The sequence below is a fragment of the Eretmochelys imbricata genome, chromosome 1, assembly GCF_965152235.1.
Source record: "Eretmochelys imbricata isolate rEreImb1 chromosome 1, rEreImb1.hap1, whole genome shotgun sequence".
Taxonomy (NCBI): domain Eukaryota; kingdom Metazoa; phylum Chordata; order Testudines; family Cheloniidae; genus Eretmochelys; species Eretmochelys imbricata.
Window position 1 is genome coordinate 260,391,815 of NC_135572.1, and position 24,115 is coordinate 260,415,929.

Below are 24,115 nucleotides of genomic sequence, written 5' to 3' on the forward strand. Positions count from 1 at the left end.
TTGCTGTCATCTTGCTATAGCATTCTGGTTATTATAAAGACTAATTTTGCTAGTTTCTTTTTAGTCACATGGGAACCATAATATATAATGACATTTTCTTTGAAAGTAAAAATCTTAAAAATTGACTTGTATTCCTCACAGAAAAGCAGATGTGCTTAACTTCTGCATAAGAATACTACATTGTCAGTAAGGATAACAGAAGTTAAGCTCTCTAGCAGAGAAGGATGCCATCCCTGACTTCATTATTAAAAAATACCAAAAAAAAACATGTCACTTCACTGAACCAATCTAGAGTTAAAAGACAGCCCTTTTCCTTAGGATAAATATTTCTACAGAAAGGTTGTCAGCCCTGTTCATTGTCATTTAACAAACACTCTCAACACATAAGACCCTGTCCATGGTACAACCAAAATCACACCAGTTATCTCTGTGAATATGGTGGCTAACATAATTTCAGTGTCTAGCACTGGAAATAATTTTTTCTGAGAACTGTGTTAAAGGAGCTTTGCTACAGACTTTACTGAGTTAGTCTGTTAGCTTGGCTATGTAACATGGATATAACATTTCTCAAAGAAAAAACACCTGTCCTAATTTATCATGGAAACAATGTTATGCTATGGCTATGCTTGTTAATAGCATAGTTCTAAGTATTTGAGGTGTTTTAAGTATACTTGACGTGTTGTACTAATATATATTTGCCCATCTTCAGATTCACTGTATTTGATTACAAAAAAATAAGTTGCTCTACAGCACATTATATATATATATATTTAGTTTGTGCGTGCGTGCGAGAGAGAGAGAGAGAATTATATATTTTTACATCAACCCATCATCATTTTATTGTGCACATGCACAGTCAGAGATTATGTTAAAAGAATATTAAAATTGTGAAGTCAAGCACTCAGCCAGACCCAAGTTGCTCCCTCCCTCCCGCCACCCCGGTCCAACTTGTCTCTCACCCTTCCAGTCATTTCCACCATTTGTCTGCCCCTGTCACCGGCTCCTTGTCCCAGTTCTTCCCAGGCACCACAGCTTCTCATCAGATTTGCTTTTCCCCCTATCCACCTTACTGATTCCCAACTATAGGCTGCTTGCCTAGCAAGTCCAAGTTCCCTGAGCTCCTCCTTCAATCTCAGTTTCACCCTTCACACCAACTGCTTCCCAGTTCCCCCCAGCCATCTTGCCCAACCAGTTCCTGTCTCCCAGTGCCAACCCCTCAGGTCCCAGTCACAGGTTTTCCTCCCCTTCTGTCTCGCAGCGTCCACTCTCAGTCTTCCCCCATCCCCAACCACTGTGGTTCCTTCTCCCAATCTACTCCTTCCTCTTCCCTCACCCTGGTCTGGCTCTTGGCTCCCTGTATCTGAGTCAGGCACCTTCTTCTTCCATGCTGCCTGAGCACCAGCTGCAGGGAGTGGGGTGGGGATATTGAGAGCACAAGGGAGATAGTCTCTCTGCTCTCTCTCAGTTCTGGTGTCCAGTCCCACCCCGGCCCAGAGCAGCCAAGAGCTGAAAGTTCAGGGAAAGTCCTGCTGAGCCTCTGTACCCTAGGAATGGACACACTCAGCTGCTGTATGCAGATGGTGTATGCACAGTCCACATACACAGGACTTGAGAGATACTGGTGCATGCTCAGCGTGAATGGAATTTTCCAAGATTTTAGCCATGCAGGTCTAAAGGCTCTACTTAGCATGTGCAAACAGATTTTTCAAATGCTTCTTGGAACATTTGGGCAGATTTCCATAGGAAGAGCAAAAGGTACAGACCTGACACAAACATCACCCCTCTGCTAAATTTCAAATCCCTTCTCTAAAGTATGGAGATCTAGAGCTTCTCAATAGCCATTTTAAAATATTTTTAACATGGCAAAACAAAGTATTTCCTCCCCACAAGTATTCTCTGAAATGACTGAACTGTTTTGGCTGAAACTTTCCAAAAACTTTGAAGCCAGAGACAGACACCTGGCATGGAAAGTTTCAGCTTAAATGGTTTACATTTGGCAATGTTGTAAACAGCTGAAAACAGAGTCTTATAAAGGGAAGAGTTGGGAAATCTTAATGTATATACCTCCCTCCTTCAAGGGTCTGATCCTACAAGCTACGGAGCACCACCTGCAAGTCAATGGGAGTTGAGGCCATTTAGCAATTCACAGAAGACATTCAGCATAGTGTAGAATCTGACTCCACCTATATAAAGATGTTCAATATTTTTAAAAAGTTTTAGTTGTGTGCACATCTCCCCAACCCAATATGTCTAATCAAATGCTGATGACTTTTGCTATATCAAGGCTGCAATAACTTTTTAATCTACAATTTGAGAAATAAGTTATATGTACATTGTTACGATGAATCCCAAGAGCAGATAATTTTTATATACACATACAAAAACATATACCTATTGTAGGTAGAGCTGGTATCCATTATGATACAGTCTTTAACATGATCACATACTATTTCTTCCATTGGCCCCTCCCTGCCTCATTCAGTGCACAGGATGAATTGTGGTCACCAACTGAGCAACTATTCGATATTTCATTTTATTCTCATTGTCCAATGTGTGCCCCATATCTTATTTACAGGACACTATTCAAAAGCTTAAAAGTATACAGCATTATTAATTTCCTCATGGGCTTTTCTAAGGTACTCATCACTATGGTATCTGAATGCCTAACAAACATTCATAAATTTATTTTCACAACACCCCTGTGAGGTGAGGTAGTTGTGTTATTCCCATTTTACAGATGGCACAGAGAGATTAAGGTTAAAAGTGTCCAGTAATTTTGGATGCCTAATTTGAGACACCTGTGACCACATTTTTCACAGTACTTAGCATGATATATGTTCAAAGCACAGCTCCCATTGACTTCAGTTTCAGTTGTGAATGCTCAGGACTTCTGCAGATCAGACTCCAGGGTCTCCAGTTGGATACCCAGAAAAAATAAAGGTACACATAATTAATGGCAACCAATGGAAAGTCTAGTTCAAATGCCTTGCCCAGGTGCTCAGGCTCCAGTCCGAGCCCTAGAACCCTCTCACCTCACAAGGTTCCAGAGCTCGGGCTCCAACCCAAGCCTGAAAGTCCACACAGCAATGAAACAGTGCCGGAGACCTAGCTCTGCAAGCCTAAGTTGGCTGGCACAGGCCAGCCACAGGCTTTTCTTTGCTGGATAGACCTACCCTGAGAACACAAGAGAGAGCCCACCTGCTCTCATTTGTGGCGCCTAGTGCCACAGTGGCCCCCAGCATCCAAGAGAAGAAATTGCAAGGAAAAATTTGCTCGGCCCCTGCAGGCCTGGGATGAAACATGCCAGGTCATTTTGTGGACACAGCACATTTGCAGTCTGGTCAGCTTATAGGAGCTGTATGGGGATGAGGCATGCTCAATGCAGATGGAGCCCTCAGAATGTTTAGCTGCAGAACTTTAACAAATCTTTATAGAACATGTACTGAGATTTTCAGACGGTTACCAACTTGACCAAATTTGAGCAGATTTTAAACAGGGACAGCAAAAAGCACATCTCTGACATTTGAACAACTCCCTCACCAAATGCTGAGTCCCTGCACCACTGCATGGAGGTGCTAGAACTTCTCAGCGAAATCACTGTAAAAAATTTCTAATATGGGCCAAAAAAAAAAAAAGTACTTTCCTTGCTTCAGAAATGGGCAAACCATTTTAGCTGAAACTTTCCAAAACAGATAAGCCTAAAGCAGACACCTGGCAAGGAAAATTTCAGCCTAATGGCTAAAATTGGGCAAAGTTACAGGCAACTGAAAACAGAGCCTTATAATAGGAAGCATTAGTCAACCTTAACTACTGGTGTACCTATCAGCTCTGCCTATAATATCAGTTAGTAGCAGTAGGCATACTGAATATAAGTAATGTACAATTCACCTCAACTTTTCTCCTTCTAGAAGCAACCTAATATTTATGATACTTAGATGAACAATATTTTAGATTTTCAATACTATCTATGAACATTTCTGAGCTAAGAGTTAACCAATCACAGGGTATGAGAGGTATTATAGTCATACCTACTATATAGTTTGTGCAACAGGCCAAAGATTAAATGAAGTCAACACAATAAGGAGAGAACCAATTCAACACAATTCTCCAATGAAATGTGATTTTGGGTATAAAATAATATAAAGGTAATATGTACAGGATCTGAGGAGATTCCGACCTCTGAGCAGTGATTTTAAATCAGCACAATCCACAGTTCCAAACAATGAATTGTGCTGATTAGTCCATCTGGCATTCAACCAAATAGTCTGATTTCTCATGCAGTTTTTATAATAAAAATAACCATCAAGGACACAAAAAGGAGAAAAATATTCTCAATTACAATAGTCAATGCAGCTCCACGACTCTATAACAAGGGACACCACTAACAAAATACAACCAAATTATTTCTCCAAAACTTCAAATTGAAATGCTGCCATGGAGATCTGACCACTGATCTCATAAACTTACATTTTAGAGAACTGAAGTGCTTAGATTAGCTCCCTTATTATCTTAGTACCTACATGCATTGTCCTTTCTTACAAATTTCTTGTCTTCAGAAATGCATGTTGTATGCATTTGTATTAAAAGTTTCGTGTTTGGGGGGAAATAGGCAGAATTAGATAAACTATTAGGTTCTCCTATACAGCTGTCTTTCCAGAAACAATTTTGAGCCAACATTGTATGAGCAAGTTATTACTTTTTTATAGGAACAATATTTGTTTTGGCTAACGCATGTAGCCAGGAAAATAATGTATTTTAAAAATTGGTTCATTTTACTAAAATTGTGAGAATATTTTGGATATAATTAACAAATTATGATGTGGAAACTAATAAATCCTGAAATAATCTTGTAAAAAATTTAAAAGAAAGACTTTTAGAAAACTCAAAACAGCACAGAGCACACACCATTTTACTTGTACAAGGTAACAACTAAGAAAAAGTAAGAACTATCACCCAAAATATATCAGAATTAAATATCCATAAACAGGATCCTCAACCTCTATATATGCCAAAATAAAGATTGAACTATGCACTTACGCATACAGAATAGGTGCCATTCTGAGGCCAATTCACTTTCTTCCAATTGAGGATGCAAAACAGTCCACTCGCTGCCCAACCAAGTCTCTCCGCTACCATACAAACTTATGAATATATTTTCTTTCTGATTTATAGCGGCATCAGATTTCATTGTTGAATAGTCTGAGGCTACCTAATAGCCAAAGCATTTTCGTGTTGTCTGAGAGCTCCATGCACAGTTACTCTATTTTAGAGCAATATATGTATTTATTAAGACACTTTACTCTTCTAATGGGGAATATTTTGCATTTTTAAAATGGGGAATGATTGCAGGGGATTTTCCTCATATATTCCCCACACATACACATCACCACCATCCCACCTGAAAACAAGTGCTTACAACAGGCAATGGCCATTTACAAAATATTTGTGGAAAAACAGAGGGTCTGTTGTTCAACTTACCATACTAATATGAAAGAAAATATATATTTATGCCATATATGTGATCTTAGTTTTCATCTCCTTGACAAAAGAAATACAATTACAGTTTTGTATTACGGTTCTCATATTGATTTCTGCAAACCTTTTCGCAGTCACTTTGATCCCTACTTAAATTTTCTCCCCAGGTATCTGACCATCTTATAATAAAACAAACCAGCTAATGAGCAGAACAAGTTAGTGGCATATACGAAGTATAGCTCTGTTTTATTATTAAAGAGGATGGTTTTATGCCATCTGGATAGTAAAGTTTTATTAACTAATCCTGCAAAGCATTTGTGATTTGCAGGAATTTCCAGATTTTGTAGAAACATTTGCATAACACAGAAAATGGACAAAATATCTACGTATACACTGCTGTTATATATAAAATCACTTCTACACATCATCTATTTCTAAAATACTAGATTATGTTTTGTTTGAGAATTATACCAAAACCTAAACATAAAGTATCTATTTCCATTAGCTTCACTTTATTTCATATCTGCAGCACAGTCTGAAGCAAACTGTTCAGATTATTATCTTCCTTATATTATTATAATTATATTATTTTTGGCAAATACTTATAATGAGGTACCAGACATACCAGCCCTTGAAAGCTGGTAAGGAAAACCTTCAGGGTCAGCATTACTACATTCAGAGGGATTTTGTGGGAAAAGTCTTGTGGGACAAGGACTGAGCAAGAGGAAGGGGTCCTGGAAGCATTTTGGGATTTTGAGGGAGAAACTCCCAGCTGCTGTCCTTGTTTAGGGCCCAAGATAAGAATTCCAAGTGTATGGAAGGCTGGAAATCCCCTCAGTAGGGCTGATTCAGGTGGTGCTGGGTATACCCACACAGTCTCTCTCTTGTACCATACCGAGCGAGCAGGATAAGCTAGCAGTTTTAGGTTTTACTTATTTGGGCCTGCCGTAAGATAGACTTTGAAGCAGTGTCAGACTTTCTGATGCGGGGCCCTGCCATCTTCAGAAAAAGACAAGAGAAGAAAAGTCCCTGGTAGGGGAAGTTTGTGTTTTTTTGTTTTGTTTTGTTTTTTGATTGGTCAACAACAGTGATATTTCAAAAGCTACCTATTCGGTAGTTCACACGTAGGATCTTTGATAATTAATAAGGTATGTGCAGATATGTTTATGTAAAAGGATTTTCTAAATTCCAATTTTATACTTTACACTGACAACAGCAATAATCAAGAGGCACCAGAGCAACTATGAAGCACAGGAGAGCCTACATTGAATAAAAGCAAATTACTTACCTGTAATTTCCTCTTTTAGAAAGCATATTATAATATAGCCACATTCTTAGCCAGGGGTTCTCAAACTGGGGGTTGAGACCCCTCAGGAGGTCGTGAGGTTATTACATTGGGGGGGGGGGTCACGAGCTGTCAGCCTCCATCTCAAATACCCTTCACCTCCAGCATTTATAATAGTGTTAAATATTTTGAAGTGTTTTTAATGTATAAGGGAGGTCGCACTCAGAGGCTTGCTCTGTGAAAGGGGTCACCAGTACAAAACTTTGAGAACCACTGCTCTTAGCTTTCTGTGTCCCATATGTGGATAGCAGAAATTCCCTTAGCTATAGAATTTGAGGGTAGCCAAGCATATACCCTCTCAGCAAATATTATGTTCTCCACTGCTTGGTTAAGGGGGAGGAGGGGAAACCAGCAGCCCTTGGTACTTCTACTGGTGAACAGTAGTAGTAGTAATTATTTATTTATTTATTTATTTATTTTTGAGGACGCGGTAGAAAGTTTTAAGAAACATATTCCCCCAACTCTTTGGGGAAGTGGATGAGAAAATCAATGAACCCAATATCTTCAGGAGAACAAGAATTATACATAATCTTTTTCTGAAGGGAGATGTTATAACAGACTCATTCTTAGCAATTAAAAAGCTCTATGAAGTCCAATCACCACTCCATGGATGTTAAAAAGGGGAAAAGCAAATGAAGAAATGAAGGTTTCACACAGTCAACTTGTGTGAAGGTACCATTTTAAATAGACGCATAGTTTTACTTAGACAGCCCATAGCCTTTAAAAGACATTTAATGGGATGCCACCCTTGATACAAACAATGGTGATGTATCAACCCACCTAGTATGTGTCCACAGTACCACTGAGGACACATTCTTGGATGCTGAATTCCGAATCGGAGAAATTTAGAAATCCACTTTTTATTTTACTATTTTGGACTGATTCCCTGCCAGTGCATCTCAGATATAGGTTGCCACTTTGACACCATGAAAGCTTGTGTTACTCCCCAATTACACTTTGTTCAGCTTGGAAACTCAGCTGCAGGAAACTTCAGTTCACATCGCACATCTGGAACACTGTATGCTCAAGTCTCAGAGATTGGCTGAATGAGAAAATTGCTACCTAATGCCTTTCAGTACTAATTTAAACAATCATTGGTTTCTTGTCAGGCCAATGTTTCTCCTTAATGAACACTGATTTGCCAAAGGAGGGAAACTGCCATAAAAACCTTTGCCAAATCTTCCTCACGATACACGAGAGGTTGCCATGGGGACCTACTGGCCTTTCTTCTTAGTGTTCTTTTGATGCATTGACAGAGGTTGTCCTGGCAACCACTGTTAGCAGCTCTTTAGCATTTCTGCCCAGTGTAGAGACACATTAGTGGAGGGACTCATCTGTGGCGGTCTTGATGCAGTGTTCCACTTCAGTGCAAGGATGTATCTAAGACAAAAATATGGCCTGTTTTCCACCTCACCATTCCAAAATCAACCACTGACCTACACAGATAGTTGGAAGTATTCCATCAGTACTTTTGCAAAGACTGTGAAAGCTTGATGAAGCTGGATGTTAGTTCTTTGAAATAAGACTTTCACTTGACACAAGGCTGTCTGCAAGGAGAATCTTAAATGTTTTGTTATACTGATCAGAATTCTAGCTGATAGTCCAGTTGCCTCAAAGCCTTCAGCTACTATAGTTTCAAGCCACTACGGTAAGCAGTGGGTGCCTTATACAAATCTGTCATCTCTGGTGCTTATTAATTCCAGGATCTTGTTGCATAAAGCTCCAGAATCAAGAAGCTTGCCAGCTACACACCACAGGAAAAGCAATTAAGGCCAAGATTTTCAGAAGTGATGTGATTTTGGAAGCCCAACTTGAAAAACCTTTAGAAAGAACTGGTTTTCAGAAAAATGCTGAGCAATGATCCTCTGAAAGTCAGCTCCCTTGACGGTATCAATCAGTCTCTTCTGAAAACCCTAGCTTAAGTGGTTTGAGGAAAGGTGAATTCAGAACTAACATTTATAACTAATGCATCAAAGAACATCTCCACCATCAATGGTTAAAAACAAGAAACAAAGGGCTGCCAGTTCCACACATGGGAGGATCATACTACCTGGTAGTGGTAACTGAGTGTTTAGCTTCCCTAACAGTTTATGGAACCAATTCCTCCCAATCTTTTGTCAAAAATAGCTAAGGTCTGCTGACCCTCACAGAATGCTGCAAAGCATACTAATTTGAGACTTTGAGGAGTAAGGGGAACTGAAATTCAGGTGGGTAGTTGTGTTGAAGATAGAGTTTTTTGGGGTGTTTTTTGGGTTAGAATAGATGCTGACTTTCACTTGTTTATTAATTCAAGGGCATCTAGGGGTATGTCTACACTAGAAATGGTACAGCACTGCAGTGCTGTAGCATAAACACTTACTAAAACAACAGAAAAGTTCGTCCATTGACAGTGTTTCCTCTAAGCTGCACGCCTGTGCGGCCATACAACAGTCCATTGAGTGCCGTACACTTGATTATTACAGTCATACACATCCTCAGCAATGGCGACTTGTGTTCAGGTGCCCTTTCCCCCGCTGCTGCGCTGCTCCTGCCCTCTGTCTTGCAGCTCCTAGCCAGTTGCTCCTGGGAGCCTCCCGCTTTCTGTGCAGAGTGGGGAAGGAAGGGAGGGGTGCTGATGTCAGGGTGTCCCCCTCCACTCCCCATGTACCCTATCTCACAGAGCGGTGGGGCTGAGTGGGGGAATAGCGCCAGGGAGTGAGATGGAGCTGGTGGCAGCTGCTGCTGTGTCTGAACAAGCTTTCAGACTGGTGAGTGTCGCTCTGCTTAAAGTGACAGCACACACACTCTCTCTCTTTCTCACTCACACACACACACACACATTCTGTCTCACACACACTATCTCTCTCTCACACAAACATACACACTCTCTCTCTCACACACACACACACACACACACACACACACACACACACACAGAGTCTCTTTCACACTCACCTCCCAACACAAACTTGTATTATCGTTTTTGTTCTTACTTCTTGGTACTTCCTGCAATGCACATATATGCTCTGTAATTTTATTCTTTCAAAGTGCTGCTATTTTATTTTTTTGTCTGGTCCATGCATTTCATAATTTTATTTCTCTCTTATGCTTAAACTTAATTCATTGAGTAGTGAGTTCTAAAATGCCTAACCTGTCCTGGCTGGAGTAATTATCCCTATGATAACTTTTAAAAAATATACATTATATCTAGGTTTTTAATTTCTACTGGTGGCGCACATCCACACATTACCTCAATATTGGTGCACATACAAAAATTCATTCCACACATAGATGGAAAAAATTAAAGGAAACATTATCCATCGCTGTAGGATTTACTCTCTGAGAATAATTCTTCCATCAACCTAGAGATGTCTATACCAGGCTTAGGTTGGCTTAACTACATTGCACAGGGCATGAAATTTTTCACATCCCTGACCGACATAGTTAAGCTGACCTAATTTTGTAGTGTAGACCAGCCCTAAGACTTTTAGGCAGCCTTTTGTATATTTTTATGAATGGAAATGAGCAGAGATTTAACACAATATTTATATTTAGAGAAAGTTTCTTTATACCTTCCACACTTGCTACACAGTAAGCAGAAAACCTACTGCAAATAAGAAAGTCCTGTGTCTAATTTCTACATGAGATCTTTCTGCATATTGCAAAGTAGACCAATGAAGAATAAATCAGAACTAGAAAATAAATATATTTCTTACAAGTAGAACCTACATAGAGTACAAATCTGTGGATATCCGCATCCGCAGACCATGTTTGCGGATCAGATTGGATGCGGATACAAATTTTGTATCTGCGCAGGGCTCGACTTACAAGCAATTTTATTTTTAAAAAATAGTTTAATATGCTGAGAAATTAATCCAACATTCCACATCTATGCTTAAAGAATTAACACAGAGACAAAATCTAGGAAATATCCACATTTAATTAATGGACCTAATTAATGTTCACAAATATATATCTGCATGGCTGCAAAGTGTTTGATTTGTATATGCAGTTGCACATATAGGCAAGCATATGAACCAACACCCAACTTGCTCTAGGATTTCTATATTTTGCCTGCATTATTATCACTTAATACTTGCACCTGCATATTTTGGAGATGGAGTTTAAGTGACTGTTTTTGAAAATTTGCCCCATATATCCAAGAGAAAACCCTTGAAGAATTACATCTTTGAATCCTATATTTAACAGATATAATAATTTCAAAACAGTATTTGTATATGATTTCTTTCAACTTTCCCCCTTTCTTACACTAACTTTAAATATGTACTAATAGCCTCCTGTTTTTCCTCTCTCTCTCTCACGTGCACTTCGATGTTTCTGGTACAGAAAACCAAGAGTCACTGCTATTATTTTAAATTACCCTGTTTCTGACACCAAAGTTACAACTTGAAATTAATGTAGTAGATACCCACCCACTGCAGCTGAACTTTAGTGTTATAATCTTTTATAAAACATGTATAGAGATTTGTTGATATTTATTATAAAATAATCATATTACAGCCTTACCATTGATTACTGGAGTATAAACAACAATCCCAACCAAATTAGGATCAGAAACAGTTGTGTCCAGAATAAGGCCACCAATGCTGAAAAATATAAAGTACAACATTTAGAAGAAAGCGAACAGGTGCACCAATATTTATTTTTCAAATTCTATCAATCAATCTTTAAGTATTCAAAATTCTTAGTAACACTTATTCAAAAAGTGACCTGAAAATGTTGCTCTCTCACTGTCCATCCCGCCAGCCCCCACTTTTTCAAGGAAAGTTTGAGCATATAGTTTCACTGCTCCTGAGGACATTATTAGTGAAAAACACACAGTTTAATCAATGTTCCTTTTAAAAACAGCTTTTGCACCTGAGACGTTTGAAATAGGAACCTGATATTTGGAAGAGGGAGGTCCTGATGTCAAAAAGGTACCTTTCACTGGCCTTGTGAAAATCCTTTCAGATTTAGCAGATTTATAAGTCATGGAGAATTACTATTTTAAACACACACGTTAGAATTACCAGCATCGTTTATTATTTGTATTGTAGGACTGCCTAGAGGCAGCGATGGAGATCAGCACCATACAAACATAGCATAAGACAGTCCCTGCCCAGTCAGTGAGGACTTGTCCCTTTATTTTCTGAATGTTCCAGTCACAGTCCACATGCTCCCAAAACAAGCTGCACCTCCACAACTGTAAGCATACAATACACAGATGTAGACAAAAATAGATCCTCTCCTCTGACCTGAGCACTATATCCCTGGCAAATTTTAAGTTCCTGCAGAGCTATCAAGCATTTGGCCCACAGAACAGTCTTTCCTCCAGCCCTCAGTTCCCTCTTCATAAACATCCAGCCCATAATTGCTGCAGTTCAAAAGGGCCAGAGCAACAAGTAGGAGGACCTGAGGAGGGAGTTTGTACCCATTTCACCAGAGGCAACTGAGCTCCTTCTCCCTTGCCATTTCTACAACCATGACCCCACAGCTCAGGCTTGAAAAGGAGTCTCCTTCCCCCCTTTGCTGCTGCTCCTCCTCTCTCCCACCATTTATTTTTGTTCCGTGCAGCTCAGGCTTTATCTTCACTGCTAATAAAGATGAGGGTTTTTTTTAACTTGAGGTAACTAACATGTAGAACTATCCCAAGGTAAAAGCACAGTTTCATGGTCTCTGTGTATATAATGTCTTCTGCAGTTTCCACGGTATGCATCCGATGAAGTGAGCTGTAGCTCACGAAAGCTTATGCTCAAATAAATTGGTTAGTCTCTAAGGTGCCACAAGTACTCCTTTTCTTTTAGTGAAGACCTGGCACTTCAATTTTACCCACCAGCTAAACAGCCCTATACCCTTGCTAGCAGTTCACCTTGGCTAGGCCTACCCAACATGCAATCACACCTTCAACCACAGTACAGATATACCTGGGAGCCTAAAACACACAAACAACCCCAGTCTTGCTGAATGTTACCACCCCTTCACCCTTGTCCAGGTGAATCCTTCTGAAACATTGTCTTTATTTACCCTTCACCAGGGGTGGCAGGTTTGTAGACATTTTAGTGGTGCCCAGAACCCGCCCCTGCCCAAACTCCGTCCCCCATCTGCCCAAGGCTCTGGGAGGGAGTTTGGGTGGGGGAGGAGGTCTGGGGTGCAGGCCCTAGGCTGGGGCAGGGGATTGGGGTGCAGGCTCTGGGAGGGAATTTGGGGATGGGAGGGGGTGCAGAGGGAGGGGGCGCAGGGGTGAGGGCTGTGGGGTGTGGCTGCAGATGAGGGGTTGGGGTATGGGAGGGGCTCAGGGCAAGAGTAGGGGTATAGGGGTGAGGGCTCTGTCTGGGGCTGAGAATGAGGGGTTTGAGGTGTGGGAGGGGCTCAAGGTGAGAGTAGAAGTGTGGGGGTGAGGGCTCTCTCTGGGGCTGGGGGGCTTGGGGAGTTAGAGAGGCTCAGGGCTGGGGCAGAGGGTTGGGGTGTGGGGGGATGAGGGCTCTGGCTGGGGCTGGAGATGAGGGGTGTGTGGTGTTGGAGGGGGCTCAGGACTGGGGCAGAGGGTTAGGGTGCGGTGTGGGGGTGAAAGCTCTGGCTAGGGGTGTGGGCTCTGGGCTGGGGCAGGGCTGGGGCAGAGTTTGGGGTGCAGGCAGGCTGCTCCGGGACAGGGGCCAGAGAGGAGGACTCCCCCCAGCCCTTTCCCTGCCAGCAGCAGCGAGCTCTGGGGGAGGAGCCCCCCTTCCCCTCCCCCCCACAGCAGCACACTCACCCCCACCACTGTCACTGCATGTGTTCCTAGGGCCCCTCTCAGGTCCAGGAATCTCCCTTGCCTCCCCCGTGGTGGGTGCCAGGGGGTGCTGCGTGTGCCTCCTCCCCTGCTGTTGCCCCTAACTGTAGCCTCACTGGGGGTGGGGGATGGGGCTGCCTCCTTGCCCAGTATGGGGCAGGAGCGGTGACTGCAGGTGGGGGACCCCCTGTGCTGGTGGAGGGTCCCACCGGAAACGGAAAGGGTCTGAGGTGGAAGGGCAGGCTCAGTCTGCCCTGGCAGTTAAAATGGGGGGCACTAGGACCCTGCAGCAGCAGTTGCTGCAGGGAGGCAGCATGGAGCCACATGAAAGAGGCAGAGGCAAGGAGCTCTGCTCGGGAGGGCAGCAGGTGGGGCCGGGCGGGACACCTGGCCCCAAATATTGGTGGAGCTGGGCCCCTGGGCTCTGAATATTGCTGATGCTAAGGCACCACATGGAGGTATAACTCGCCACCCCTGCCCTTCGCTAAGCCTTGGAGACCACTGTCATGCATACCACTGGTTCTCAGTCTGTAGTCCGCAAACCCTTGGGGGGTCCTCAGACTATGTCTAAGATTTCCAAAGGAGTCCACACCTCTACTCAAAATTTTTTAGGGGTCTGCAAATGAAAACAGGTTGAGAACCACTGATGTATGCCACCAAACTGCTGACAATCCCCATGGCAAGAAGACTGCTACTGACAAAACCCATAAAATTTAGTGCTGAAATGAGGCACACTTCCTCCCTCAAGGTACATATGTACCTCTGTTCACAGCACAGTCACAGATCTGCAAGCCGCTCCAACTAATCCTTTTACCATTCAACACAGCGACACCTAACAAAGTGAATGCAAGGGCATGCATGCAAATAACTGCTGGAATCCAAATCTGTGGAACACAACATAAACAATGGGCACAATTCCCTTAGTCCCTCCTCTTCTCTGCTAATTGTGACTTCATAGATTTTAAGGCCAGAAAGGACCATTAGATTATCTAGTCCATAGAATTTCAAGTTTTGAGCCTAATAACTTGTATTTGACTAAAGCAAACTTTCCAGAAAGGCATCCAGTCTTGAATTAAAGACTTAGAGAGATGGAAAAATCCACCATTTCCTTTAGTATTTTTTAATCTTTATACCACCCTTACTGAACATTCTCAGTGGCTACTGCCAGCTCTAGGAGATCAGAGCTAAGGTTGTATACATTGCAGGGGAGAGTTGTACCTCAACTCTGTACAGTATATCCTGGTTTTCAGAGGTTTAAGTTTAGCTACTCTCCACATTCTGGAAGGGCACAAGGCATCACTGGACAATCTTAACTCTGCATTAATGAAGTTTTGTGGTTTTTAATAAGACAAGGAATAACAGGTAGATTCAGATAGGGGAGCACCAGGAAACAATTAAAAAAAATTACTTACCTGCTTATAAGCATAGCAGTTATAACAGGCTCCCATCCTGAATAGAGAACAGTTCTTGTAGCTGGATGTTTGGCAGCTATTACAATCCACATAGGAGTCAGAGCCAAGAAAAAGGCACCAACTAAAGGAGATATATAGTAATATGTCTCTAAAATAAAAAACAAAACTTTGATTTAGCCTTTTTGGGGTTCCTACAAATTTCCCCCCAATGAATTTAAACTTTAACATGGAATTCTGTTCTACATATTATCCATTTTTATACTGTCCTTATCACCATAGTATCCAAGTGTCTTCCAGTAGAGCATTACGTGACATGATTAATATCACATACATTCCTTCTTTCATCCTTTGCCCAGGGGACAAATCATGTGTGCAGTGTAGTGTTTTGTTTTGGGAGGGGTTTGGGGTTTTTTTTTGTTAAGTGTAAACACTGCGCTGTGTATCTATGTTAGAGAAGATAAAGAAGACCTGGAAAACAGAACAAACTTTGTGATGCATATCTCTAATTTTTTTTAGAGAAGTAGAAATCAAGTTTTCATTTATTAATTCAACTTAAACAAACAAATAAGAACACAGTCTTCCTCCTCCCCCAACAATAGCTTGCAAAGTAAGCTCTACAGAAAAAGCAAGCCTTAACTGATTAAATCATAGTGCTTATTATTATGAATAGGAATCACTCATGCTAGGTTTTAAATATTTAGGACAGTTCTGAGCAGAATACCAAAATGCCTTTTGTTTTTACTTTGAGTAGCTCATTTTTAAAATTACATATAACCAGCTTGCACAGTGTAATGCTTAAAAATACAACAGCAGGAATTTCATCAAAATTGCATCATAATTCATAGAAAAACAGCAGAGAACAGGGACTCCACAGTAAGGTAATATATTTATAAAGCAGAATTTGCTTATACAAACTGTAGTCTGTCTGCACAGAAAGAGTACAGTTTTCATCCATAAATGAGTTTAGGACTCAGTCCTGCAGTCCTTCCCCACATAAGTTGTCCCATTGATGCTATATTTCCTAATGCACCAACAACATAAATAATGGTATAAGTCACTTAATGGCAAATAAATGTAAATTACATTGTAATGCCCCAATACTATTTTGCATATGCTTAATTTTATGAAAAATAAAGCACTTTTTAGTATTAAACAATCAGCCGTATTTTGCCCACATGTACAGAATTTGGGCAAAACATTTATCCCTAACAAGTTTTGAATGACAACACAAAGAAAAACTCTAGAGTTAGAGTCAAAGCTATTGTACAAAATGATTCATGAACTACAGTTCAAACAAATATAGATTCCCTCTGCAACACAACAAGACAGTAATATTTCAAAAATGCTGTGTAAATAGCCAGCTGCAGGGGCTGCCTCACAAATCTCAAGAAGCCAAACTAACCCACAGCTGGCGATCAATGCTCTCACAGGCTGAACGGAGTAAACTTTGAAGTTAACAACAACTGTATGGAACTGATATACAGCTATACAAATCGACACAGGCTGTCATGTAAAGTTTATATCCAATTAATCGAAAAGCATTATGAAACTTCAGAAGGGTGCTCAAAACTGGCCTAACTTTGCTGCCATTGAAGTCAAGAGTGAGTCTTCAAAGGAAATAGAATTAGGCCAGTGCTTTTTAAATCCTACCCTTACTCCCCACCTTTTAGTATTCACACACACTTCAATTCCTTGAAGAGTGGGGAAAAATATGAAACGTCATTTGCCTACTCCATATAAATAGCCAGGCATAAACAGAACTGTGTAGATAAACTAAATACTAGGATACATACCATCAAAGGAAGGAATTTCCAAGGAGAAGACCATACAATCAGTTCCTAAGAAAATTAAGTCTAGTATAGCATACAGTCAGCCTAAAACTTTTTATTTCTGCTTCACAGCTGCATTAGGTCATTAGTCTCTCTTTAGGGACGGGGTCACAACCAAACATCAGGAGGCCATGACTACCCTAGCAATATGGGAAGGGCAAATGATAAGGTGGTCTCAGCTTCATATTAGTCAATTTTCAAGCTCTAGGCTAGACTACTACAACTCACCTACGTGGGCTTAAAGGCAAAGACCATCCAAAAATTAAAGCAAGTGGCTGCCCACTACCAATACTCTAAATTCCACTGGCTACCTATCCATTTAATAAGAAGTCCAAAGACACAAGGCATTTCATAGGCTAGAACAAAGTATCTCAGAGACTGTCATGATGGATTATGAATGAACGTCTGTGATGCTCTAACAATGACAATGCAGCCACTCAGGTCCAGATTTATACTTTTGGAAATAGGAGAGCAGAATATTCTGAGCTTTGCGAGACTCTAGCTATGAAACAGTTTACTAGAAAAGTTCAGACAGAGTCTGACCTTGTTCAGAACTAAATTCAAGATCCACTTCTTCTATGAGGCCCTTTTATAGCAGTGCCATCTTCCCTGCATGGCCAATCCACGGGGGCGGGGGGGGGGAGAAAAAAAAGTACCACCACCAGAGAGAAAGAAGAAAAAGGAAACACACAGTAAATAGAGAAAATAGTTGTCTAGTACTTAGATTACATGGTGAAATGAGTCTTAGCTAAAGAAAGGTGTACAAGGACCCCAAAGAAGTTTCATATGAACCCTCATTTATTCTATGCATTCATTCATCGACCCCATGAAAACTGTGATCTCAATCAGCCTTCCGTTACAAGAAACATACACTTCACATTTATCCAGTGTGCAGTTCATCTACAGTGACTTGAATAATAAATCTAATGCCACTCAAAAAAATGCAACCGTTATTGGAAGACAAATATGAATTGGAGATACTATACTTCTCAGTAAAGTTAAAAATCTTCATAGGATAATAGGGACCAATATAATTTGTCTTCTTAATAGAGATTTGGGAAGGTTAAGAGACATTACTGAATTTTCTATCTTTAATAAAAGAAAAGCCAGTGTTTTTGAAGTTCATAACAGCACCAGGACATGTACATGTATTTTTTTGGCATTAACACAAAGTTCTGTGAGGAAAATTCTTATTTTCTGAAGATTATAAACTGAGTTTCCAAATCCTGAAAAATGATTTTATCAGAGCTTCAACAACACAGATACACTTTTCACTTTAATAAATTAGGTGTTAGAATTTCAAACCCTTTGCATACTAAAACTTTTGTAGTCAAAGAGTACAGACTTTATTCCCAATTATGATCCTACAGAGCCCTCTAGTGTTCCAAAAGGCAGTGCTACTACTCATGTGAAATAAATTACACTTCAAGGATCAAGGCAGCTAATCTAACCTGTTAGTAGTCAGTAGAAGTGAAGTAGTACATCTTCTACAGCAGAACACAGAATCTTCAGCACTATTTAACTACCTTTAACTGATCATATGAATAATTAAAATATTAGTTAATGTGTTTTATAACACCACTCATTTGTCTAGTGTAGACAAAGACTTAGGAGGCTTAGGGGTTCTAAGCATTTAAGGTGGCAGGGTCCTGAAGGCTACCCCAAAGCTGATTAAATGCTTTAACAAGCATAAGCATCTGACGAGATATTTTAATACCTGATAATTATCTCTTAAAGTCCTTGTATATCAGTCTAGACACACGGGTATATTTCCTCTTATTAACTGAAGATGTAACTTTTTTATTACATAAAATCCAATATAAGAGGATTTATATTGAAATATATTGTCGATGGGTCCATCTCTTAAAAACTCATGAAATCTTGAAAGCATGTAGATTTTTCAGTTTATTAATTCTCAGAAAACAAAAACACGCAAAAAAATTCACCCTTATTATTATGTTTCCATGAAGCATTCCAAGCAAAAAGACTTCACCCAACTCTATATTTGTTCTGCATTGTATTGTCATTCTCATCATGCTTCACAACACCATTGTGTGACCAAAACATGGTGGCACTTGCTCTAGCACCGTGGCAAAGACAACATACGTTTAGTCCCTCCTATCACAGAGCAGGATGATCAATCAAAAGTGGGACCACACCCTTCCACAGAAAGGTATGCAGTCACCACTAGTTCTTTCTCCCCTCACAGTCTCTTCCTCCTGAGGCAATTCTCCCTATGCTAATGGAGGCCAGGAATTTAAGTCTCACTTCAGTAAATTTCTGCAGTCAGCCTTGTAGGGAAGTACAGTATATTCAGAGGAAGATGGAGAAGTGAATTCACCCTGCTTTATTAATACCTTGATGAGTATGAGGTTCTTTACAATGGGCCACGTTACCACTCCTACTTCTTCTTGCTCTGATGTTGAGAAGATTTCCTAAAAGGCAGGAGGCTAGTAGTGGACAAATAAATCATAGGAAATGAAGAACGCCAAGACATTCCTGATTCTCAGTCCCATGAAAGAAGAGAACTTAATCTTTTCAAGAAAAGCTCTACCAAAAAAAACATCTGAAAGCCTGAAACTATAAGAAGCGAGACATTACTATTCTTGAGAAATTAAACTCTAGCAATCCTTTCAAGGGCTTTATTGTATATTCTCATATTAGACAGAGTAACAGTGTGAGGGATGTACCAGACAGGAATTCCTCACCAGCAAATTAAAACCCTCTATATCCCCTATAAAAGGAGAACACAAAGACAATGACAAAGAACCCAAGGGTAGATGCAGTCATCTCAGAAGTAGCCAGATAGATTATATGTTCCATGAAAAGAGCAGTATCTCTGAAGCGGCCCTAAGGAAGGAAAGATGGAAATGACGAAATGCGATTTGAGTATTCTAGAGCATCCTTTCAAGCATTTATGTACACAGCTTACTCCTCAATGTCAGTAAGCAAATGATTTGGATGGCTGCAGAAGCAGAGAAAGAACAGTTAAATTTGGCCAAGATTCTTCTTTTTCAGAGTTCTGCTATATTCTTGGCCATACATGACAATCAGAAGAACTTCAAAAGCCATGGTTGTGTACATCTCAGCAAGAATCTAACGCTAAGCTATTAGCATGCTCCTGTAAAAAGGAATCTGCAGTCTGGTGAACATCATGACACTGAGCCTTCTTCAGTATGAGTTGACTCTATTCCTCTCACTCAAACAGGCAGCCCAGGTCCTAGAACACGGGCCGGCAACCTTCAGCATTCGGCCCATCAGGGTAATCCGCTGGCAGGACGCAAGACATTTTGTTTACGTTGACTGGCCGCAGGCACAGCTCCCCAGAGCTCCCAGTGGCTGCGATTCACCATTCCCTGACAATGGGAGCTGTGGGAAGCAGCGTGGGCCACAGGGAGGTGCTGGCCGCTGCTTCCTGTAGCTCCCATTGGCCAGGAACAGCAAACCGCGGTCACTGGGAGCTGTGAGGGGGCCATGTCTGCGGATGGTCAACATAAACAAAATGTCTCATGACCTGCCAGTGCATTACCCTGATGAGCCATTTGCCAAAGGTTGCCGACCCTGTCCTAGAATCCACAGTAATAGTTTCAAGAGCTATACAAACATAAAAACCCTAGTTCTGCCATAAAAGTAGAAAAATAGGCAAAAACATGACCAGTCCACAACCAAAGTGAGTTGGGAGAGATAGATGTGTGATTCACATGTTCATAGCCTACTAATCTCAACTCCTAGATGACTGAGGGGAAAAAAAGGGTCACCGGGAAGCCAGACAAAATGCAACTCTGGCCAACAACCTGACAGTGTTAAAACACTGCCACTTGAGGTTAGTAGTCAGTAGGACTCATTGTAGACCTCATTTATGTGGTGGGTCTAATCTCATGGTAGTTCTCCACTTTTCATCTTTTAAGATTGAATTAGAAAGTCAGTGTTATGGTTGAGCAGTCCTTGCTGCCATGTACAGGGCTATTATAAAATCGACGAGTTTAGGTTCAGAAAATAATTTTCTATCCTCAGGAGACAGACAAAACACAGACAACAAGGGAAGAGTAGCACCATTCTGTGAAGCAGCTAGCAACAATCACTACTGTTGAGCAGTGGTGATTCCCAGAGGAAAAAGCAGTAAAAAGTTAAGACCAGTTTGATGATGCCCACAAGTTAGCTCGTTTATAATTTAAAAGCCCAATATTTTGTTGCAATTTGGGGAATAGCAAGAGTCCTTTGTTATTTCAATAGATTAATTTTTCCAGTTTATGCTATTTTTAGCTTTATTTTATCAAGATATTTTGATTTGCATGTATAAATATATAGCCTTGACTCTAGGCACTTTAATGATGATTAAAACCACAAACCATTCAAAAACAGAAGCAGACCTCTACACAAAGACCTTGTCTACACTGGCAAGTTTCTGTACAGTAAACCAGCTTTCTGCATTGTAACTTCCGAGGTGTACACACTGACCTGCCACTCAGTGCGCAGAAACTGCACAGTTGCAGTGCTGTAAAAAACCATCCTGATGAGAGGCATACAGCTTTCTGCGCCCGGGGTACAGGGCCACGGTGCCAGTGTAGACACCCTGGTCAAGTGCTGCAACTGGCCTCCGGAGGTGTCCCAGAATGCCTGTTCTTGCCTCTCTGGTCATCAGTTTGAATTCTACTGCCCTGCCCTCAGGTGATCAACCGTCGTCCCCACCCCGTAAATTCCTTGGGAATTTTGAAAGTCTCCTTCCTGTTTGCTCAGTGATGCGTGCAGTGGTCTCAGCGCATCTTTCCAGGTTGCCACGCGTGTTCCACGCACCAGGCAATCCCCCGCTTGGAGCAATGTCGAGATGCTGGACCTCATCAGCATTTAGGGAGAGGAGGCTGTCCAGTCCCAGCTGTGCTCCAGCTGCAGGAATTATGATACCTACAGACAGATTTCACGATGCATGACAGAAAGGTGCCATGACCAGGACACACTGCAGTGCAGGGTCAAAGTGAAGGAGCTGCAGAACACCTACCATAAGGCGCGGGAGGCAAACCGCTGCTCTGGTGCTCCGCCCACGAGCTGCTGGTTCTACAAAGAGCTGGATGCGATACTCGGTGGCGACCCCACCTCCACTGCGAAGGCCACTGAGGATACTTGGGTGGCTTGCGTGCCACTTGAGAGTGGACCGAGCCAGGAGGAGGAAATCTGGGACAAGGATGTGGAGGGGGACCCAGAGGCAGAGGACAACTGGGAGGTCAGAGATGCATGCAGCCAGGAATGCTTTTCTACCCCAGAGGAGGCTAGCCAGTCACAGCTGTTGGATCTTGGCGAAGCGCAAACTGGAGAGGAGGCTCCTGGTAAGTGGATTTGATTTTGGGAATCACTGAAGTAAGTTGTTGGGGGCAGGAGGGTTGCAGAAAGCAGGCTTGTGTCTGTATGATGTGTGTACCACCACATGCCTAGTCTGAGCGGCGGAACAGGCTGTTGATTGACTCCCTCACTTCACAGGAATCTGCCTCAGAGATCTCCAGGAAATCTCATGGAGATACTGGGCAATCCACTGCTGTAGGTTCTTTGGCAGAGTTGCTTTGTTTCTTGCTCCATTAAGGGTAACTTTACCGCACCACTCTGCAGACACTGGGTGGGGGGGGTCCATTGCTGCACACAGGTGAGCTGCATAAGGGCCAGGATGGAAGCCGCAATCTTGGAGCAGACCCTCCTTTGATTCCCTGCTTACCCTCAGCACCGAGATATCTTCCATAATGAACAAAGCCTGTGGAAAATGTGGGGACAGGAATGATTACCAGGCCACCCCTACACTGCTGGTTCTCTCCAAGAGCCACGTGCCCAGTGAACAGTAGGGTCCGGGAACACTGATTTCCCCTGCCCCTGCAGCTACTCACCATTTTGGGGATCTTGTGGCTCATATGTGCTTGCCTGGGGACAGCCAGTTAGTGACAGGTATGTGAATAGTGGCTGTGTTTTAAATCACTGGATCAGTGTTCTGTGTGTTTCAGACAATACTGCTTCTGTAAAATGTTGCCTTTTGGCTTCACAGAGTTGACCTTGGAAGCCCAGCCTCCCTCTTTGTTATCGCTGGCTGAACAGCTGCGCAGAATTAGAAAGTGGCCATGAAGAACTAAGGAGGACTTTCTGTGTGAGGTTATGATGCACTCCGTGGCCGAAAAACAGGAACTGAAGGAGTCATGGGACAGTGAGAAGAGGGACTGAAAGGAGAACGCAGCACGCCAGAATGAAGCCACGGAGCGGATCTTAAACATTATGGAGTGCCAAGCGGACACGCTCCAGGCGATACAAGCACTGCAAACCAAGCATCTCCAAGTCCACCCTCCCTTGCAGCCTCTGTCGCAAAACTCTTTCCCATGCCCCCCGCAGACACTGCCAACACACTCTTATCAACCTCCTGGCTCCAGTCTGTACCCGCGGCATTCCACTCCTCCCCTGTCACACTCCAGCACTGCGGACTCCCAGTACCCACTGCACTCAACACCCATCCCTCTGCAGATTAGCCCTTCCCAAGTACAGTGCCCACTGCATTGTACTTCAAAGGAGAAGGTTGGATATGATCCCTGGACATACACAAATCTTTAAGCGTCCCGGGACCCCCCCATCCTCCTGGAACCTTCCCTTCCCCCATCCCCCTCAGTGCTGATGTGGTTTTTTTTGTTTGTCTCTCTCCTCCGGTTGTTATTTTTTTATTAAAAGAATTGTGTTGGTTTGAAAGCAATCTTTATTCTTTTAATTGAAAGCAAACAGCCCTTCAAAGCAACACACTACTATCTTAAACCTTCATAGTGCATCGTCTGCACCAATCACAATCACTTCCTAGCATTACAAGCACTGCACTCCCGAACATAGCAACAAATATTAGTGGCTTTCAGCTTCAAATTGCTGTCTCAAGGCATCCCTGATCCTTATGGCACCATGCTGCGCCCCTCTAATACCCCTAGTCTCTAGCTGTTCAAATTCAGCCTCCAGGAGCTGAGCCTCAGTGGTCCAGCCCAGAGAGAAGCTTTCACCTTTCCCTTCACAAATATTATGTAGCATACAGCACGCGGCTATAAGCATAGGAATATTGTCATTGGCCAGGTCCAGTTTCCCATATAGGCAGTGCCTACAGGCCTTTAAATGGCCAAAAGCACACCCAACAGTCATTCTGTATTTGCTCAGCCTGTTGTTGAACCACTCCTTGCTGCTGTCAAAGTGCCCCGTGTATGGCTACATAAGCCAGGCCATTAAGGGGTATGCAGGGTCTCCCAGGATCACAACAGGCATTTTGACTTCCTCTACGGTGATCTTCTGGTCCGGGAAGAAAGTCCCT

The 24,115-nt window shown here is 42.1% G+C and overlaps 1 protein-coding gene across 2 annotated transcripts in view; it reads right to left on the bottom strand.

Moving 5' to 3' along the window:
• Positions 1 to 24,115, bottom strand: part of SLC41A2 (solute carrier family 41 member 2) — a 99,859-nt gene that overhangs the window by 35,049 nt on the left and 40,695 nt on the right. For both annotated transcript variants that reach the window (XM_077828686.1, XM_077828675.1), the window contains exons 7-8: positions 14,981 to 15,128; positions 11,327 to 11,406 (exon numbers count right to left, since the gene is read on the bottom strand). In XM_077828686.1, the coding sequence (XP_077684812.1) occupies positions 11,327 to 11,406; positions 14,981 to 15,128 (228 nt within the window). The remainder of the gene's footprint in view (positions 1 to 11,326; positions 11,407 to 14,980; positions 15,129 to 24,115) is intronic.